Below are 18,776 nucleotides of genomic sequence, written 5' to 3' on the forward strand. Positions count from 1 at the left end.
TGAACATATGCCAAGCGGATCGTATCGGAGATTGAGGACAGCTGATTTCTAATCACTTTGCTGGCCACGTTTTCTTCTAAAAACCCATACGCTTGCAAATGGTAAGTTGGCCGTCAGTGTCTCACAGAATCATGATTTCATTGTCGAATACGCGAGTAGGTACTGATGCTCGAAGGGGGGAACCAGCCCATCCCAAGACCAGAACAACTGGCATGGGCTGATAAATTGAAACAATCGGCATCCGCGGACGTCGAGCATAGTTGATGTACCGACTTATCTGCATGTTTTATAATAGTCGAAATGCCCGTAGAGATAATAGACATATCGTGAAGATTGCCACGAAGGCGCATTGAGAAATTGAGGGAAGCACCTTTGCATATTGCTTTTCGTGTTTGTCTCTTGTTCTTGACTTGAAGATCACTCGAAGGGATCTAACCGAGTCCTTGAATGGTCGAGGCCCCTAGGCTGGTTCACACTACGAGTGATTGGAAAGTTCTATGCGTCTCTCTCTGCTGATCACTTCTTATAACTAGATCAGACATAGAAATGACAGCTCTAGTCGTCGTCCTCACCCTCACTAACCTCGCCTTGCCGGAAAACGACCTTTTCACACAATTGCAGTGTCTTCCGGACTGGCAAGCCGACCACGTTATCCACGCAGCCCTCCACCTTTTCAACGAGCATCATGCCAGCCAGGCCCTGAATGGCGTAACCGCCAGCCTTGTCGACACCCTCTCTCGTCTTGACATAGCTTTCGATAACATCATCCGGCAGGCCGTCGCTCTCGCTGGCAAAGTATACCCTGGTTTCCTCAATGTGGGTGGCCATCTCGTAGCCAGGATACGCAGCGTCTTCCTTGGGGGCCATGCAGCAGATGGCTGTGAGGACCTTGTGGAAGCGGGAATCCCTCAGCTGCTTCAGTGTCCGAATGTGTGCCGCCTCGCTTGGCGGCTTCTCTAGGATGCGGCCCTCGCGAGTAACAATGATGGTGTCGGCACTGATAACCACCTCTGGCTCTTTGCCCGCGTCAATTTGCGAAGTGTATATATCGAGGCACTTTTGTCTTGCCGTGGCGTTTACATATTCGTAGGGACCAAGCGAATCCTTTGACAGATTCTCAGGCTTGGTAGAAGGGATGATCTCGAGATTCGTGAGGCCAACCTGTGCAAGGAGGGCTTTCCGCCGCGGCGAGGCGGATGCGAGGATTACACGGTGGGTCTTGAGGTACTTGATGATTGGGATATCGAAAGGCTGCGGGCCTTTTCTTGGCGGTGCCGACTGTCGCAACTTGAGGCCATGTTCGCGGGCGGCGGTTATGTAGTCAGGAGGCGGATAGTTGGGGGTTTCCTCCTTGTCGGTCGGGATGAGAGATTCTTGCTCGGCCATGCTGAGGGCGGCCAGATAGATGCCAAGATGATATAAGGGGTTGACTGCTCCAAATTCCGCAAAAGAAAAACCCTCCAGGTGCTTGGCGATGACTCAATCAATGGACGACTTTGAGATGTAGTCGAAGAAAGTTGCTAAAGGTCGTCATTGAGGACTGATGCTAATGGTGGGGCAAATGCAGGTACGTCAAATTCGTAGTGTCTGCAGTTAGCTGCTAAATACCACCTACCTAAAGCTAATAGTTAGCACTAAAAGGAAGTTTCAAAGCCTAAAGGCGGCTGATTTTGGGTTGATCTAGGGGGTCATTTAATAGGTAAGCCGCAGCTCACCTTGCCAAGGTGAATGCTTAGTGGTGTTACCTTTTACCTGCACAAGACAATTTCGATCAATTTTCCCTGTCAGTGTTCCGAATTGGGTAATCTAGGACGCGACTTTTGATTTCCTGCTATCATCACAGCCATTGCTGTCATTGTCGTGATCGTTGTCATTAGGTCTCGACAATTCGCAGTCACTTTACTCAGTGCTCGCTCACGCACTCTCACCAGAGCCGCAGGCAGGGGTTCCCACGAAGCCATTTGAGACGATCTGCGGAGGTGGGGTCAAGTTTCACATGTGACAATCCTGTTGAGCCTGCCTACTCCAGAGCCCAGATAAGACGACGACTCTCTGACATTTACGACCAGCACGGTCAGACCTCTGATCGGCAGCAACGGGAAACAAACAGGGACTATGTTTTCTTCATGACAAGGCGGGATAGTGTGTCACTCTCTGGATCCGCCACATCCTCACAAGATTGTCGTGGCCCGGAATCGCAGTGACCGACGGTAATTTGTTCCATCATGGCTGATAAGTCATCCCATTCACCAAGCCCCGGCATCAACGGTGGCGTAGACGAAAAGACACGCTTGACTGAAGAGGAGAAGAAGCAGAACCACATAGCTTCTGGTGCGTCTATTTCACTTCCTGAGCCTGCCACGCGATTTGTCAGTGCTATGCTGACTAGTATACAGAGCAAAAGCGTCGCCAAGCCATCCGAGATGGCTTTGACAAGTTGTGTGAGTTGGTTCCTGGACTGGAAGGCCAAGGGCGCTCCGAGGGTCTCGTTTTAAATCGCACAGTCGAGTACATGCGCGAACAGTTGGAGGTTCGACGCAGATTGGTACAAGAGCGCGAGGCCCGCGGCGAGATAGTCGACGAGAAGTTTAAGGAGTACGTGTCACTCACCCCCCTTATCATGCGCAAGACTCTTCGTTAACATATTATAGGCCTCTCAAGATTCTCGAGAGACTGGAAGAGTTGGATCGCACACGCGTACACACCAAGCAGGAAGACGACGAGTATTGATCGCTTGGTAATCTGGAGGATCCGGATGTGTACTATATGGGATTTGGTCATGATTGCCTCATGGCCATTGTTTCGCGCAGTATCTGTTCTCATCATGCTCTCTATTTTCTTTATTCGTACGCCTCGATCTTAGCCATCAATAGATCAAGTAATTCGGTGGGTGACAATTCTTCCTGCTTGCTACCGCTGCTTTCGTTGCGAGAAATGGCAGTCGTGTCGACGGTAACGGTGCCTTTGGGTACTTGTCGCGGGCCGACAGTGACAATGACCCCGTAGCCCTTGGCTTTGGCCTCGCGCACCTTGGCACCGATACTAATCTTTCTGTCGTCAACATCAACCGAAAGTTTCGTTGCATTGGAAACCGGTTCATCATCAGCCATCTCCACCTCTGAGCCAGAGATGCCCAACAAGATATCTCGGGTAGAATAAGCTAGATCAAGAACTGGCTGGCTATCGTTTACTACCAGAATCATGACCTGTCGTGGGTTCAACCAGAATGGCCATTTGCCATTGTAGTGCTCAATCAGCAACGCCATCAACCTCTCCACTGAACCAAGCACGGCCCTGTGAATAAGAACGGGTGTAACGGGGCCTGACTCGGCCAGTCTGGCGGCATCTGTTGTGCTCTCTCCCTTTTGTTCCAGCTGCGGTGCAGGGGCTTGGTATTCAAGCTCAAAGCGTTTCGGGAGTTGAAAGTCGAGCTGTATGGTGGCTGTTTGATGTTCCTTGCCATCGGAATCTCTCAAGATGATGTCAATCTTTGGGCCGTAGAATGCGCCGTCTCCCTCATTGATGCCCCATTCCAGTCCGGAAGCATCGAGAGCCCTCTTAAGAGCATTCTCAGCCCTTTCCCAGTCTTCTACTGCGCCGATAAAATGGTCCGCGGGCCTCGTGGACAAAGCCAATCTGTATGGTCCCAATTTGAACACCTTGTACGCGACTCGGACAAAGTCTAGTGTTTTCTTAATTTCTTCCTCTATCTGTGATGGCCGACAGAAAATGTGACCATCGTCCTGGTGAAAGCGACGAACTCTAGTCAGACCGCTAAGAGCACCCGAGATCTCGTTTCGATGCAACGGGGAGAAGTCGGCATATCGTATCGGCAGGTCTCGATAGCTTCGTCGCTGTGAGGCAAAGATCAGGCAGTGGCCAGGACAGTTCATCGGTTTAAGTCCGTATTCGTCCTCCTCGCCGTTCTCGGTAGTATCCTTGCGCGATGGAGATGTACTTGTCACGGTGAACATGTCCTCTGCGTAGTTGTCCAAGTGGCCAGACTTGGCCCAGAGCGCCTTCTTATAGATTGTAGGAGTAATAACCTCCTCGAAGCCATATCGGACATATTGCTTTCGCAGGAATTCGACCAAGCGATTGAATATTTTGGCGCCGTTTGGCAAAAAGATTGGTGACCCTGGGCTATATATTGAGGTGGTGAAGAGCTCTTGCTGTACGCCCAATTGACGGTGATCAGCTGGGGCTTTGGGAGGTGTACCTGCTGTAGCGCATGCAGAACAGGCTCTCGAGGATGATATCAAACTTGTGCGACAGGTATTTGGCAGTCTTCGTGGAAGGGCCCTCAAAGGGGCAAGACGCAATGCATTTCTCAACAGCATCTTTGTTCAATGCTGCCACGTTTTGACTGTGCGCGCAAGGTATGAGCTCCTGCCAACCACCGACCTTTGGCTGAGTTGAGCCGTTCCTGTCTCGTTGTCACAGAGGCTCGAGAAATCGTCGCCAAACTTTCGCATCCGCGCTGTTGGAGCGTGTCAAGCTGATTACTCAGAGAGGACTAGCGCACGAATTGACCCTTGTCTCACCATCCCGCTCCGGGCCAAGCGCCCCTCCAGCAGCGTGACAAGTTTAGCCCATGTGACCCAGGGCCTCACGGTCGCCAGTCATCTGGCGGTGCAACGTCATATCGATAACAGCTCGTCTGGCTGCTCATGAATTGCCATTGCATTCATATCAACGCAAACTCATCAGTAATGAGCTGCGAGGCAACCAAATCTGCCTGTTCTTGGTGCATATTCTATTGAAATTCTCAAACAACGGTTCGAGCTTGGACTTGGTGACTCATCGGCACCCTTGTGGAATCACCGCCTGAAATCCAAGGCTGCCTGCTGTATAAATACACGCTTCTGCCTCGACTTCAACGATACTCATTTCGCCACTTGGCGCGCGACGCGGTTGAACTGGACGCGACCTAGTCTCTAGCATCTGTGGTTCTACGCGCCAAGTCAGAGGAAGATTAAAAACGTCCCCTCCCAAAGTCACGAGGAACCCACGCATAGAAGAGGTGGTATTCCTTCTCGAGAAATGGGTTAGGGCTCGGGAGATATCCAATAAACATGTCACCCAGTAAGAAAAGCAGCTACGCCAGTCTGCCAGTGGAAAGCTCTTGGCGAATGGTTGAAGGGAGCGAGAACGACAGTTTCGATACTTCTATTGTGCAGGATCCTTACGAAGACGACATTATCCTATCCAGCGGACCGTCTCAACCTTCGCAGGGGTTCATCTCATCCCAGGAGTTCAGCATAGGGTCGCAGGACAGCATTCGTGATTTTGCTACCAACGCAGACGACGAAGAGGTCATACTCAAGTCTCCATTCCATCCATCACTCATCTCAACGCGGCAGGCCTCTGTAGACAAGGAGCGAACACCAGTACCGGAGTTCTTCATGCCCAAAGTCGAGGTAGAAAGTCCACGGCGGAGCAATCGATCCTCCCGGACGCTACGCCCAGGTATGGAGGAACAGCAACAGTTGAGGCGGCGCGGTTATCAGCGACAGGATAGCGATGCCAGCAGCCACAAACGACCGTTTAGCGCACATGACCGGCTGCGCAGATATAGCTCGGACGACGGCCAATACCAGCCACCCACGGCGTGGGAACGTTTCTCGTCGTCTGTACCTGTGGCATTATTTGAGACTGCAGCATGGTGTATATCAGTCCTGAGCATGGCGTTACGCTATGCTAAATGGCCTTTGGCGATCGTACTAGCAGTATACCTGACAATCGGCGCCGGCATGGTGGCAAAGACCATAATCAAAGACTCTATTTCAACCTCGCTATCGCCAATATGCCGAATTCCAGGAGCGTCATTGCTCGACTTGCCCTTCTGCCCTGACATACCTCCATTTTCAGGACGGAACAGAACCAACCCTGTCGAATTTGATGAGTTGATGAATGTGCAAGCGGAATTTGAGAAAGTCCTTGAGACCTCGGCCTCTGGCGTTTCGCTGCCAATGGAAATGAAGAGGTCAGAGGCAGCAGTCCGCGACCTCCGCACCATTATCAAATTTGAAAAGGACCTTCCGGCACGGGATGAACTGTTGTATGAATTCGACGGCTACATCGACTCCATGAGAGATATCTCCAGCGATCTTTTGACCTTCAACACACATGTGGGCAGCGCGGTCGATTCGGTTATCTCGATCAATCGGTGGACATCTCGTTACATTGACTCGATATCTGCGGCCAAAGCAGCGCACGACAATACACTATCACGCTGGTCAGACTGGTTGTTCTCTCCATTCCAGGCAGCAGTCTTTGACGAGCGCATGCTTTTGGACAAATATGTAGAACATACAGCACTCGTGTCGGACAAGATCGGAAATCTAATAATCGAGGCACAAGCAGTGCTACGCTTGCTCACACAGGCAGAGAATCATCTTGAGCTCATCAATGAGCACGTTGTACGTTCGGGCAACGAGGTCAAGGAGAAGAAGAGCGAGGTGTTTTGGGACCTGTGGACGCTCGTTGGGGCTAATAACCGCCGGCTGCACAACCTCAGGTCACAGCTGGGCCTATTGCGGCAAGTTGAGTCGCAGCGGACGCTGGCCGTGACACAACTGGTTGGGCTGGTCCACGACCTCGGCGACATACAAACCAAGCTGAGCGACCTCCGGGAGCGCGTCGCAGCACCCGAGTTGCTGGCGGATCAGTCAAGCATTCCCCTGAGTGTCCATATTGAGACGATCAACGCCGGGGTCGAAAGGCTGGAATCAGCACGGAGCAGAATTCGGGCGGAGGAAAACGATAGAATACAACAGGCGCTAGCTCGTGCGAGAGGAGAAGAAAACCTAATTGATGGCCGATAGGACGAATGTCAGTTATTTTATTGTCTCCTTGTTGATGATGGATTGCTTGGGTCATAGTTTTGTGTAATCTTTTGGCGACGGAGTCCTGGCGCGAGCGATATAGAGTACAAACGTGTTGTACAAGGCAGATTGATCACAATAGTCAATGAGATATTTTCTTGATACAATACGCCGAACTAATGGTGGAATTCGTGCCGGTTCCGATTGATGCGGGAGATTATACGGGCCTTTGTGGGAGAATTAGTATATGGGGGCCTGCCTAGGTTTGCAGCATGATAGAAGAACTTCTACACTAGGAGAAACATGAAATGATCGACATGGACGATGGGTCAAAGGATCAAACAGTGACCCGCCCGCAATATTCCATAATTGGCCAGAGTACGCGTAACGTCGTGGTCAAAGTACGATTGATGTTGTCGTTCGGGGACGAACTTTAAACCCAAACCCCGAAAGAGTCTGGATAAGGTGCTGACTTGGCCCATTTTCAGTTCTGCTCACAGCCACAAAACATCAGACGAGTGATTTTGGACTATTTTATTCTTATACTCTGTATGTCCATCGTTATCAAACGGTTCAAGGATGATGTTTATTCTGAGAAAAGGGCCCCACCATGTATACTCGTCGTAATAATGGGTATAGCACTGAAGTTGTCAAACAGTCCAGTTGAAGAACATGCGGCGGCTGGCGATTCATCGGGACCGAAATAAGTAGACGACCAACTTTTTAACCTTGAAACCTTAGTGATTAGGTCCTCTTGCGTATCCACTGCGTCCCGAACCTGGGGTAGATCGGCAGGCGACGTCTGTATTAAGGTGGGTTTGCAAGTGAGTGTGCCAGAAGGTGAATTCAAAGGCAATGCAATGCAGTGCTTGTGTGGAATGGCGCTGCAATTGTTTATTTTTCCAGCAACCCGGAAGCCCAAGTTCCCAATCGTATACATTACTAATTGACCTGTACACTCACTGGGTCAGAGGGACGCCGAGTGCTTCACTTGCAAGATTGGCGGTCTTGACCTTTGGCATTCCAATCATGTCTTGTAAAGGGGGGGTGTCTGTCTGACTTACTGTCGTGTTGCTAAAAAGGCTGGCCGTTAGTATTCCGTCGTGCAAATCCAGCTTCAAGGAATTATTACATCAGTGGATGTGTGGCTTGTAGAATTGGAAGGATTCGAAATGTTCTGGGTTAATCCATCGCGTGGCAGGTACTGGTTGCCGTTAATTTGTCTCGGCTCGTATCCATCTCACTGGGCTCCAACCGCCTGCAGACAGACGCTGAATGTAGGAAACCAACAAACAGGCTTGACGGGATCTACGGATTGTTGCGGTGACACGGCCGACGACTGCGCCTCGATGTTCATTACCTCACCTGTCTATCGGCTTGTTCTACTTCTTCCACCTCCCAGTTTGTACACTAGAACAAAACGCCAGTTGGTTGATTAAAGTGATTCGATTCCAGCCCCGGAGAGTTTTTTTTTGACTCCATCCCTCCCCTTTGCTCTCAGGCCCCCCCTCACCCAAACCCCGACAGAGACGTACCTAATCCTTCTCAGGAACTTGACTTGGGGTACCGCCTAAAAAGGTGCGGCGTCCTTTGGGTTCATCTCGCCTAAAGGTGACATTGATTTTAGCTTTGGTACCGATCGGACGAATGACTTGGCTGGGGTAATTTGCCAAGTGCTTCCATCCTATTTGCTTGTGCTGCTTATCCAAAGAAAACAACACCACCATCATCCATCCATCTTCCATCTTCCTTCTCTTCATCAATTACAGCATCATTTAGATCATTCTGTGTCGCTCGTTTTATACGTCTTCATTGCGCCAACTTGCAGAAGACGGACGGAACATTACGGGCAATGACTTGATCGAGCGGCCTTCACTGTATCCCTCGCTGTGACAGGACCCTCAGGACCGCACTTGTTACGGTGGCCAACGGCACCTAGGTACTACTACTAATCTGTACCTTACGGCACGCCCCTCCAACTCCGAAGCACGCGCGCGCATCAACCAAATCGACCGGACTGAGCGCCTTTTTACACGCCGCTGACTGCTTGTTTACTCTTTAACTCTATTTGCGCCATTCCGACGACCATCGTCGCTTTCCCTCGTTTGTTTGCATCATTTCACAGCCTGGTGCGAAATTATACCTCTGGCTCAAGGTCTGTCTGATTGCATCTTTTGTCGCAACCCTCCGTTCGCTTCTCCAGGTCAGACGGAGCAGGTCTACAGAGTACCTAGTCGGCGCAACGCCCCATTTGGGCCAATACACCAGGACCAATACACCATACCGCCACCACCTACAACTTATTCACGGGTCACCCAAGGGAACGTCGCCCGCGACAGCCTCAACCGCCATCATGAGGTTTTCAAGAGTGCTCGCGCTCCCTCTGTTCGGCGCTCTTGCCGCTGCCGAACAAGTCCTACAAACCACATCTCTGAACACCTGCCAGGCCAGCAGTAAATTTTCGGCGACTAAATTCGATGTTGTCTTTACGCCAGTAAACAACAGTGTCTCAGTTAATATGGTGGCAACTTCATCGATCCAGGACAATGTCATATTCGATTTTGCGGTCTCAGCTTACGGCTACCAAATCATCCGACAAACCGTCAACCCATGCGACACAAGTCTGGCTGGCTTCTGTCCCATGCAGCCCGGCGACACTGATGTCCCATTTATCCTGACCGTTAGCGAGAGTGCGACGAAACAAATCCCCTCCTTGGCCTATACCTTCCCGGATCTGGATGCTACCGTCAGGGTCTTCATTAATTCCACCAGCTCGCCTGGCACAAGCTTGGCCTGTCTGGAAGCCCGCATCTCCAACTCAAAGACTGTCGACCTCGATGGAGTCAAGTGGGCCTCTGCCCTTGTTATCGGTCTTTTGCTCGTCTCGAGTGCCATCATCAGTGGTCTGGGACATGCAAATGCTGCCTCGCATATTGCAGCCAATGCCGTTTCTCTATGTGGTTACTTCCAGGCTCAGGCTATTATTGGCTTGACTGGCGTGTCATTGCCGCCTTCAGTCCAGGCCTGGACCCAAGACTTTCAATGGAGTATTGGTATCATTAGAGTCTCGTTCTTGTAAGTCTTGCCGGAAAGCTTGATTTCTCCGCTCGCGAATCAAGTAAATGCTCACAACATGACAGGCAAAAGATCTTCACCTGGTATCAGAGAGCGACTGGAGGCACCCCCTCGCAGCTCTTTACTACACTCGAGACCATTTCAGTTCAGGTTAGCAAGCGATCGCTTCAACCGGCCCTCGGTCTCGCAAAACGTGCTCTTGCCATGATGCCCGAACATGTTACAAATATTATGAAAAGAGGAAATGTCAAGAACGACTCCGGAAGCTACGTCGTTACCGGCATTCAGCGCGTAGCCTACAGAGCCGAGATTGAGTCGACCAACCTCTTCCTCACTGGTTTCTTTTTCTTTTGCCTTGCTCTGGTCTTCACAGCCATTGTCGTGGCTCTTGCAAAGGGAATCTGTGACCTGGCAGTCAAGTTGAGGTGGGTCAAGAATGACAGATTCACCGAATTCCGCAGCGGCTGGCGTCTCCTGCTCAAGGGCGTACTTTACCGCATCACCATGATGGGGTACCCAGCCATTACTATTCTCTGCCTTTGGGAGTTTACACAAAATGACTCCCCAGCAGAAATGGTGCTGGCTGTCTTCTTCCTGTAAGTCTCAGCCCGGCATACCGCTGGTTTCATGTACTAATACTTTGCAGTCTTTACAGCACCCTTGCACTTGCATGGGCCGGATGGAAAGTGATTCAGATTGCACGCCGATCTGTTCATCTCCACAGAACGCCAGCATATGTTCTATTCTCTGACCCACGCGCCCTCAACAAGTGGGGTTTTCTCTATATTCAGTTCCGGGCGTCGGCGTACTACTTTATTCTCCCCATCATTGCATACCACTTTGTCAAGGCTCTGTTCATTGGTCTAGGCCAACATGCTGGCATCGCTCAGGCGATTGGTTTGATTATCATTGAGGCAGGTGTCTTGATTGCTGCTAGTGTCATGCGCCCATGGATGGACAAGAAGCTCAACAGTTTCAACATTACAATTGCCGTCGTCAACTTTTTGAACGCAATCTGTCTTCTCATCTTCACAGACATCTTTGATCAGGTAAGCTGAATATACAGCAGTAATTATCTGCTCGAAAATATCAGAGGACTTGTGCTAACTTGGAACATCAGCCGGCACTCGTCAATGGCGTGGTAGGAGTTGTTCTGTGGCTTCTGAATGCCATCACGACACTGGTGCTTTTGATATTCTGCATCATCACCACGGCAATCGTCTTCTTCCGCGAGAATCCCGATGGACGGTACCAATTCATGAGTGACGAGCGAGCATCCTTCATGAAGTCTAGTCACTCCTTGTCAGCAACAGATCAACTCGATGCTCTCGCGAGTACGGCACGTGGAGAGAAGAATCAAAGATTGGATCTCGATGAGGGCGAGGATGGGCCAGAAATGGCTCACTCTCTCCACCGCCGCCCAGAATCACTGCGACCTTCAACTGCTGGCTCAAGTTCATGGAGAGGCTCGCGTTCGCGCATTGATTCGGCTGCGTTCGGTGCCTCCACCGAGCCTCTTCGCCATAGCCCCCTTCACTCTGGCAGTGGGCGAGACTCGCCGGCCAAACAAGGGGGAATCAACCCACTTCCAACTGTCGGAGACGCAGCTCCGCCATCACCGGCTATGCGCAGCCAGCACAGTCCAAGCCCCTGGCAAAGGGGTGCCGGTTACGACCATACCTCATGAACCAAATTTAATGTCTAACAAATAAAAAGAACAAAAGAAAAAGAAAACCACTCCTGGTATACAACTGGGGCGATAAAGGGCACGCAGTAAAAGTCCGTTTATGGTGAAATGGAATTGAGTCATGACCTGGATAGATGTACGTCTTTTGTAGCAGCAGGACTTCATGATCCTCCATTGGATTATGGCATTCATTTTGGGGCGTAGAACCCTGTTTACTTTCTAGACCTAGGTAATGACCTAATTTTTAAATCTTCAAGAAGGCCCATGCTGTTCCAAGTGCGGAGAGCCGACCGGGCCGGGACTAAATGGGGCTACCCGGATCGCCGTGTCGCCGCGTAATGTCTTGACATGGACCGTGCAGTTCCGTTGCGGCGAAGGCTCGGCGATAAGGCGACTCATGCCTTGACTTGTCGGCAACTTGTGCCTTGGTACGTATACGTAATTGTAATCATCATAATTCCATCCTAATCTTGTCCAGAAGCCGAGCTTGTCAGGAACCAGGGTTGTAACCTGAGAGCTCGGACAAATATAAGGAGCAGGTAGGCGCTGATCCGGTGCTATTGTATAGGCGTTGGATGTGGAGATGGCTTTTGTACTATTCGTAGGGAATGATCATTCTGTCAAAGTCCCAGTCGCAGATCTAGAGCCGCTGCCCATTACCTTCCAATCTGAACATGGTAGAGACTGTGACACTTTCGTGTGCTAATGCTAGGGTATCTTCGCCATGTACGACAACGACGAGAAACAGAGCCAGAAATAATTCAATGAAACAAAGACAGGAAGGTAACTAGGCCATCATTAACTAGGGCCTGATCAACACGGCAGTTGTGACTCGCAGAGTCCACTAAACCCCAGTGCCCAAGAAGTTAGAACGTGTGGCTCGCCTCGTAATTCCGAGCCGCTCGCCGAGATTTCGGGAGGGTCGACGCTAGTATTGCCTTACAACGAACCATATATGACATACCCAAACCAAACAGTGCATTTTTCCCGTCTCCCCTAAATGGAGTCTGACGAGGCGGGAAGCCTTGATGAAATGACTAGGGGTACGCGTTGCTGTATCCTCTATATGCCATGATCTGCAGTATAAGGTACGATGGTGCCAACCAATCACGACAGGATCCGAAGTGGTGGATTCCGCATTGAGACACTTGAGATGAAGTCTTTGATAATAGTATATATCATCTATTCACTGCTCGAAAGGTGAATTCAATCTCATATCTTCCAAGGCACAGCACCAATCCTTCAAGTGTCAAACCCACCGCCCCCTTTAGCAACAGCGAGCAACCATGGGCCTCCTTCGAAACCACGAGGTCATCCTCTCCTCTGTCTTGGGGCTGTTGGCTCCTGTGATTCGAGCAGCGCTCTATGATAGTGTGCTGCAGACACCCAATGGCCCTGTGCAGGGCTACCCGGCCTTCAACAGTAGCCCGGCCAACATGAACCTCACCCATTGGAAGGACGTTACCGTCTGGAAGGGTATCCCATTTGCTGCCGACACCTCGGGAGAGAACCGCTTCCGAGCTCCGCAACCCGTCTCTCCGTGGAACACGACCTTTGACGCCAAGGACTATGGCCTCGCCTGTGTGGCGTCTGGTACCACTTATGCGGATATTGGCGAGGACTGCTTAAACGTCAATGTTTGGAGCGCCGCCAACTCGACCGACGACAAGCTGCCCGTCGTCATGTGGAGCTACCCTGCCGGCGGCTCGAATGCGGATCCTCGCTTCGACGGCGCCGGCATGGCGGACAAGGGCGTCGTCTTTGTCAACTACAACTATCGAACCGGTGCAACTGGCTGGCTCGTGACGCCCGAGCTCACCGAGGAGAACTTGAACAGCATCGGAGTCAACAGCTCTGGCAACTACGGCATGCTAGACCAGTTTGCCGCTGTGCAATGGATCCGCGACAACATTGCCTCCTTTGGTGGTGACCCGGACCGCATCACCGTCTCTGGCCAGTCTGCTGGGTCGGCAGCGACATACCACATCCTCAACAGCAACCTGACCCAGGGTAAAATCGTGGGTGCCATCATCCAGAGCGGCGTTCGGGACCCTTATGACCCGCTTGCCACCAGCTTGGCCGAAGGATACCAGACCTATGACGTCTCCCTCAACTACAGCCAGACTTTTATGGAGTCGGTGAACTGCAGCACCATTGCCTGCATGCGCGCCCTGGATTGGTCCACCCTCGACAACACGGCCATGCCCGGCTCGACGGGCCCCTCGTTCAAGCCGACCCTTGACTACTATGCCATGCCCGACACGTACCTGAACACGCTGCAAAAGGGCCTCGCCAACGACGTGCCCGTCATGACGGGCAACACGCGCGACGAGAGCGGCGCCTCGTACGGTCTCAACATAACCCTGGCCACGTACCTCGCCGACGTGAACTCGACCTACACGGGCGACTTTGTGGACCGGTTCCTGAGCGCGTACGCGGCCAACGACTCGGCCACAGCCTCGGCGGCCGAGAATGCCCAGTTCACCGACCGGTCCAAGGTGGGCACGCAGAACTGGGCGGCCTACTGGCTCGGCAGCAACGTGACCACGAGCCCCGTGTGGACGTGGCTGTGGACGCACGCACCCCCCGGACAGGACGCCGGCGCCGCGCACATGACCGAGATCCAGTACACGCAAAACAACCTGTACAATGTCTACTATGGCGCGTGGGAGGCCGAGGACTACCAGATTGCCGCCACCATGAACGGCTACTGGGTCAACTTTATCAAGAATGGCGATCCCAACGGCGACGGGCTGCCGCAATGGGACCAGGCCACGGCAGACGGCACCGTGACCCAGGAGCTCGGTGAAGGATGGGGAGCTATTCCTGTCGCGGATGATGAGCAGATTAGCTTGTTCAATGACTGGTTCCCTACCCTGACAGCTATTTAGATTATTTTCTTGAACATTATATATCGTCAGCTTGAATATAAATATCAGACAATACCTATATTGATCCTCAAAGTCTTGTCTTGTAAGGCTTTTATACTTGCCAAATATCTGATGACTTGCCCAGTACGTATAGTCTGGGGGCTGGTGAGTAAAGTTCCTAAGAAATTGAGTGACCCTTTCTTCCGTCACAGTGATCAAGTCGGGAATAAGAAGAGTGTAACATAATCTTTTTGCCATAATAGATTCCCAGTGGCAGGCAATTGGGTTCACAAAGTGCCAAGATATAAACCAAAACTTTGGAACCAAGATTGAAAGACATGTGTTGCGGCCAGATGGTTTAGAGGGCTACAGACACTGAAAACACCTACTTACCAGCTACTATAGTATTTTTAGAGGCTGTGAATAACAATGGTTTGGCGTATACAGAGTATAGCACATTTTCTGCTTCCGGACTTTACCTCTGAACGGCAAAATATATATTGCAACATGAAATGCAATGCACGATCAAGTCTCTGCTTGAATGGAAAAAAGAAGTCCGATATGAAGAGTATTGCGACAGTCCTATAGGCGAATTGCAGAGTAGCCACTTGAGACTTTGCTGTTAACTTCAAGGTTGAGAACAACCAATACGCACAGACCCACCAGCAGTAGACCCCACTAAATTTGGCCAGCATCTTGCAACCGCCGCTTATCGATAAGAATTTTCCTGTCCCAGTACCCAAGCAGTGAACATTTGGAGGAGACCACTGGAACATCACCACCCGTTTGTCGACATTCACACAACCAGCACACGACCCAAATTTGCACAATGTCGTCGCTTCGAAACGCGGTGAACCGCCGCGTCCATAGGGAGCGAGCGCAGCCCCTGGAGAGACAGCGCTTTGGCCTGCTCGAGAAAGCCAAGGTAAGTTTTCCTTGCAGGCTTTTTTCCCGTCTTGTCCTACTCTCGTAGTAGCGAGGCAAAGCCAATCTGGCTTCATCCTCTGCACCTCGTGTACGATGCGCCGAGAAATTGAGAACTTTGGTGGGCTAATCTCTTGTTTTCCGAAACGATTATAGGACCGCAAACTCCGAGAGCAGGATCACAACCGCAAAAAGAAGACGCTCAAGGCGCTGCGGGCCAAGGCGGCGGAGCGCAACGAGGATGAATTCTTCTTTGGCATGATGTCGCGGCAAGGGCCGCAGGGCGTGCTGTCCAAGGGCAGGCGGTGGAACGGCACCGTCGACGGCGACCGCGGCAACCGCGCCCTCTCGGTCGACGAGGTCCGCCTGCTCAAGACCCAGGACGTCGGCTACGTCCGCACCGTCCGCAACACGGCCGCCAAGGAGGTCCGCGCCCTCGAGGAGCGCGTCGTGGGCATGGGCGGCAGCCTCGACGCAAAGGTCGTCGATCCCGCCGACGAGGAGGACGACGATGATGACGATTGGTTGGACGATGGGGGTCCGGCTCGGAAGAAGCCCAAGAAGATTGTCTTTGCCGACGGCGTCGAGGATCGAGAGGATAGAATATCTGGTGCGCTCGATGGCGGTGAAGACGACGACGACGACGATGATGATAGTATGAACGGGGAGGATACTGCCAAGAGCAATCCCGAAAGAGCACGGGCCGAACAAAGAGAGAGACTCTTGCTTAAATTGCAACGGCGCCTGGCTACTGCCCGGAAGCGGCTCAAAGCCTTGTCCACGGCCGAAAACGAGTTGGAAATGCAGAGGGCCAAGATGGCCAAGACACAAACTGTGGGCGGTGTCACCAAGACGGGCAAAAAGTTCAAGGTCCGCGAGAGAAAGCGGTAGAGAACAACACGATTCAAGACATGCCAAGTCACGACAAGCTGGAGTGGCCCGAATCGCTTTCTTTGTGCAATGGCAAATTAGAACTTTGCGTGATCATCGACTACGACCCTTTTGAGATACCCATGGAATATATTTGAAATTTACAACCCAAACCAATCACTGGCCGGGTATGCTAGATGACTAGAGATGTCGCAATCAGGCAATGAGCCCAATGACGAAAGAGAGATGTATGTACGAAAACTATAGAAATGTGTGTTCGCCCGTGAGGCGATTAATATCCTCATCTACGCCGAGATGCCCTCTAGTCCCAAGTCCGCCACCCCGCCTTTGCTTAGTCCTTGTCCAAAGAAATCATTACCTCATTATTACCCTTGATGCTCATAATTTTTCACTTGTCAAACATTTGCTCAAGCCCGCGACAATGGCGACCAGGGCCTTGAAAGCCAACGTCAGTGCCCAGATGAGGCATTTGAAGGCAAAACTGATGAGCTTGATCACCGTCCTCGTGGTGCTGGGCAGCTTGTCCTTGTCCTTGACGTCGAGTTGCTTGCCCAGGCTACTCGTCTGGCTCTCGAGATCCAGTTCAATCTCCTCGAGCTTGCCGCGCTTCTTATTCTTCGACTTCTTGCCGTCTTTGCCGCCGGTGAGCCTGGATGCCAGACTGGTCCGGCTTTCTCTCCCAGACTCGCGCAAGTGCGCGGGTGGCGGTGGCAGCATCATTGGCGGCGGCTCAAACGTCTCAATTTTGTGATTCTTCTCGTCTTGGTTAGCGACGATGAGAAGAGCAGTAACTGCCACGTCGAGGATATAGTGCGCCTCAATCCGGCCGGCAATAAGAGTGTCCAGTTCCATCCAGCCTTCACCGGTGCCGTCGCGGGTCAATTTGGCAAGATGTTGCGGCGACTCAATGTGCTCGAGGGTATACTCGGTTCGACTCCAGGCTTGATTGCGCTCGACGGTGATGCAGAAGGGCGTAGCGAGCGCTGGATGTACCAGGAAGTAGTTTTGGCTGTCCTCGTCCCAGACCAATCGAGCGCATTCTCTCTCGGCCGTCATGACGGCTTGGATGTCGCCAGGCTTGTCCAGGGCCATTTTGGTTGCTGCACAAGGGTAGAGCAAGGCGACTAAACCATCCTCTGGTGGCAATCTTCTTGACTCCTCTTCGAGAGTTGTCGTGATTGCCTCGTGCCACGTCTTTGACTTTTCCGTTTCTCTCAGGGCGGCTAGGATACCTTGCGGTCTCGAATCCGCCATGGGATCTCTCTCCTTGAAACTCTTGCTGGGATCATGACGGCTCAACGTGATGTAAGCCGAGGCAGACGTAGGAACAACTCGCATGTGGTAAAACGGTTGCGTCGTTGAGGAGAGGTAATATATCGGAGTGTCCTTTTCGGGCTCCAGTTTCATGCAATAGGTTCTACCATCTGTCGAGGTTGCTTTCCAACCATTGGCCGCTTTCCAGTAATCTCGTAGATCCTCTGTAGTACTGACGGGAGGGATCACTGGTGGATCTTGGTGCCGCGGTGGCCATCTCTGTGCTGAGCCAGCACTTAGTGGACTTCTGAGAGGACTCCTCACGGGTGGGCTTCGACTATCCGTCCCCCCAGGCACATGTGATTGCCGGCTTATGACTTGCCGTGGTATATGGCTCGGACTCGTTTGTGTCGGAAAATACTCTTGGCGGTCAAATGGTAGCGAATGGTCGTACTGAGGAAAGATGGACCGAAAGCCAGCTGGCTCCTGGCCAGCAGATGATTCTGGTTCATCTTCAAAGGGTCTTTTCGCAATCGAACTCCTGGATCGAGTGCTGTTGCCCCGAACCAGAGTGGTGGCTCCCGAGAATGCGGTATCGGTCCGTATGGGCGCATCAGACGGGTCAAAGGGCTGTGCTGCCATCGGCTCAATATCCTGCTGGTTGTACTGGACGGCGTACTGCGAAGGAGAGCCATCTATCACGAACTGCGACAGGTCTTCTGGTGTACGTCTGCCATTCCGTGGAGGCGTCATTTGAAAGGACTGATCTTCTCGTTCCTGACCCTGCGGCGACGCAGCCCGTGGTCTCGGCGTCGTCTTCCTGGACGGCGGCTTCGAGGTATGCGTATTAGGAAACAGAGAGAAAGACCCTCCCGAGGGCCCGGCGACTGGAGACATATTGGCGATATGAACTTGATACCTGCAGGACCGATGTATGTATCTGATATCGTCTCGAGTCGTTTCCCAATCAAAAGATTTCCAGATCTTGTCTGATTCCAAGAGGCGAGGAGGATACTCGGTTGCGATAGATCGACTCTTTACCAACGCATGTTTCTCGCAATTAAAACAATGAGCAATGCAAAACGGCGGCAGGAATCACAGATCCTTTGAGGCACAGGATGAAAAGCCAGAAATAGCTTTACCCAACCGAGCGCAGACAACAGAAAACCAGTCGAGAACAGAGAGACTTCACCCGTTTTTCTCGAAGCAACTGGGGGGCGCGAGCGAGCAAAAAGGGAAATGTATAGG

The 18,776-nt window shown here is 51.8% G+C and overlaps 8 protein-coding genes across 8 annotated transcripts; 5 read left to right on the top strand and 3 right to left on the bottom strand.

The window, feature by feature from the left end:
• Positions 1-555: 555 nt before the first annotated feature.
• PFICI_06253 (uncharacterized protein) lies at positions 556-1,386 on the bottom strand (the record flags this gene model as incomplete). The annotated part of the gene is made up of 1 exon (XM_007834834.1): positions 556-1,386. The coding sequence occupies one exon, from the start codon at positions 1,384-1,386 to the stop codon at positions 556-558; it is 831 nt and encodes a 276-aa protein (XP_007833025.1).
• Positions 1,387-2,225: 839 nt separating this feature from the next.
• On the top strand, positions 2,226-2,730 carry PFICI_06254 (uncharacterized protein; the record flags this gene model as incomplete). The annotated part of the gene is made up of 3 exons (XM_007834835.1): positions 2,226-2,331; positions 2,397-2,595; positions 2,652-2,730. The coding sequence occupies 3 exons, from the start codon at positions 2,226-2,228 to the stop codon at positions 2,728-2,730; spliced, it is 384 nt and encodes a 127-aa protein (XP_007833026.1).
• Positions 2,731-2,840: 110 nt separating this feature from the next.
• PFICI_06255 (uncharacterized protein) lies at positions 2,841-4,340 on the bottom strand (the record flags this gene model as incomplete). The annotated part of the gene is made up of 1 exon (XM_007834836.1): positions 2,841-4,340. The coding sequence occupies one exon, from the start codon at positions 4,338-4,340 to the stop codon at positions 2,841-2,843; it is 1,500 nt and encodes a 499-aa protein (XP_007833027.1).
• A 735-nt stretch (positions 4,341-5,075) lies between these two features.
• On the top strand, positions 5,076-6,827 carry PFICI_06256 (uncharacterized protein; the record flags this gene model as incomplete). Its single annotated transcript, XM_007834837.1, has 1 exon — positions 5,076-6,827. One exon carries the CDS (start codon positions 5,076-5,078, stop codon positions 6,825-6,827), a length of 1,752 nt encoding a protein of 583 aa, XP_007833028.1.
• A 2,353-nt stretch (positions 6,828-9,180) lies between these two features.
• Positions 9,181-11,589, top strand: PFICI_06257 (uncharacterized protein; the record flags this gene model as incomplete). Its single annotated transcript, XM_007834838.1, has 4 exons — positions 9,181-9,902; positions 9,968-10,498; positions 10,549-10,951; positions 11,023-11,589. 4 exons carry the CDS (start codon positions 9,181-9,183, stop codon positions 11,587-11,589), a joined length of 2,223 nt encoding a protein of 740 aa, XP_007833029.1.
• A 1,286-nt stretch (positions 11,590-12,875) lies between these two features.
• PFICI_06258 (uncharacterized protein) lies at positions 12,876-14,480 on the top strand (the record flags this gene model as incomplete). Its single annotated transcript, XM_007834839.1, has 1 exon — positions 12,876-14,480. The coding sequence occupies one exon, from the start codon at positions 12,876-12,878 to the stop codon at positions 14,478-14,480; it is 1,605 nt and encodes a 534-aa protein (XP_007833030.1).
• An 808-nt stretch (positions 14,481-15,288) lies between these two features.
• On the top strand, positions 15,289-16,274 carry PFICI_06259 (uncharacterized protein; the record flags this gene model as incomplete). The annotated part of the gene is made up of 2 exons (XM_007834840.1): positions 15,289-15,384; positions 15,540-16,274. The coding sequence occupies 2 exons, from the start codon at positions 15,289-15,291 to the stop codon at positions 16,272-16,274; spliced, it is 831 nt and encodes a 276-aa protein (XP_007833031.1).
• A 378-nt stretch (positions 16,275-16,652) lies between these two features.
• On the bottom strand, positions 16,653-18,425 carry PFICI_06260 (uncharacterized protein; the record flags this gene model as incomplete). The annotated part of the gene is made up of 1 exon (XM_007834841.1): positions 16,653-18,425. One exon carries the CDS (start codon positions 18,423-18,425, stop codon positions 16,653-16,655), a length of 1,773 nt encoding a protein of 590 aa, XP_007833032.1.
• Between the last annotated feature and the right edge of the window lie 351 nt (positions 18,426-18,776).

Source organism: Pestalotiopsis fici (assembly GCF_000516985.1).
Source record: "Pestalotiopsis fici W106-1 unplaced genomic scaffold PFICI_Scf_4, whole genome shotgun sequence".
NCBI classification, from domain to species: Eukaryota; Fungi; Ascomycota; class Sordariomycetes; order Amphisphaeriales; family Sporocadaceae; genus Pestalotiopsis; species Pestalotiopsis fici.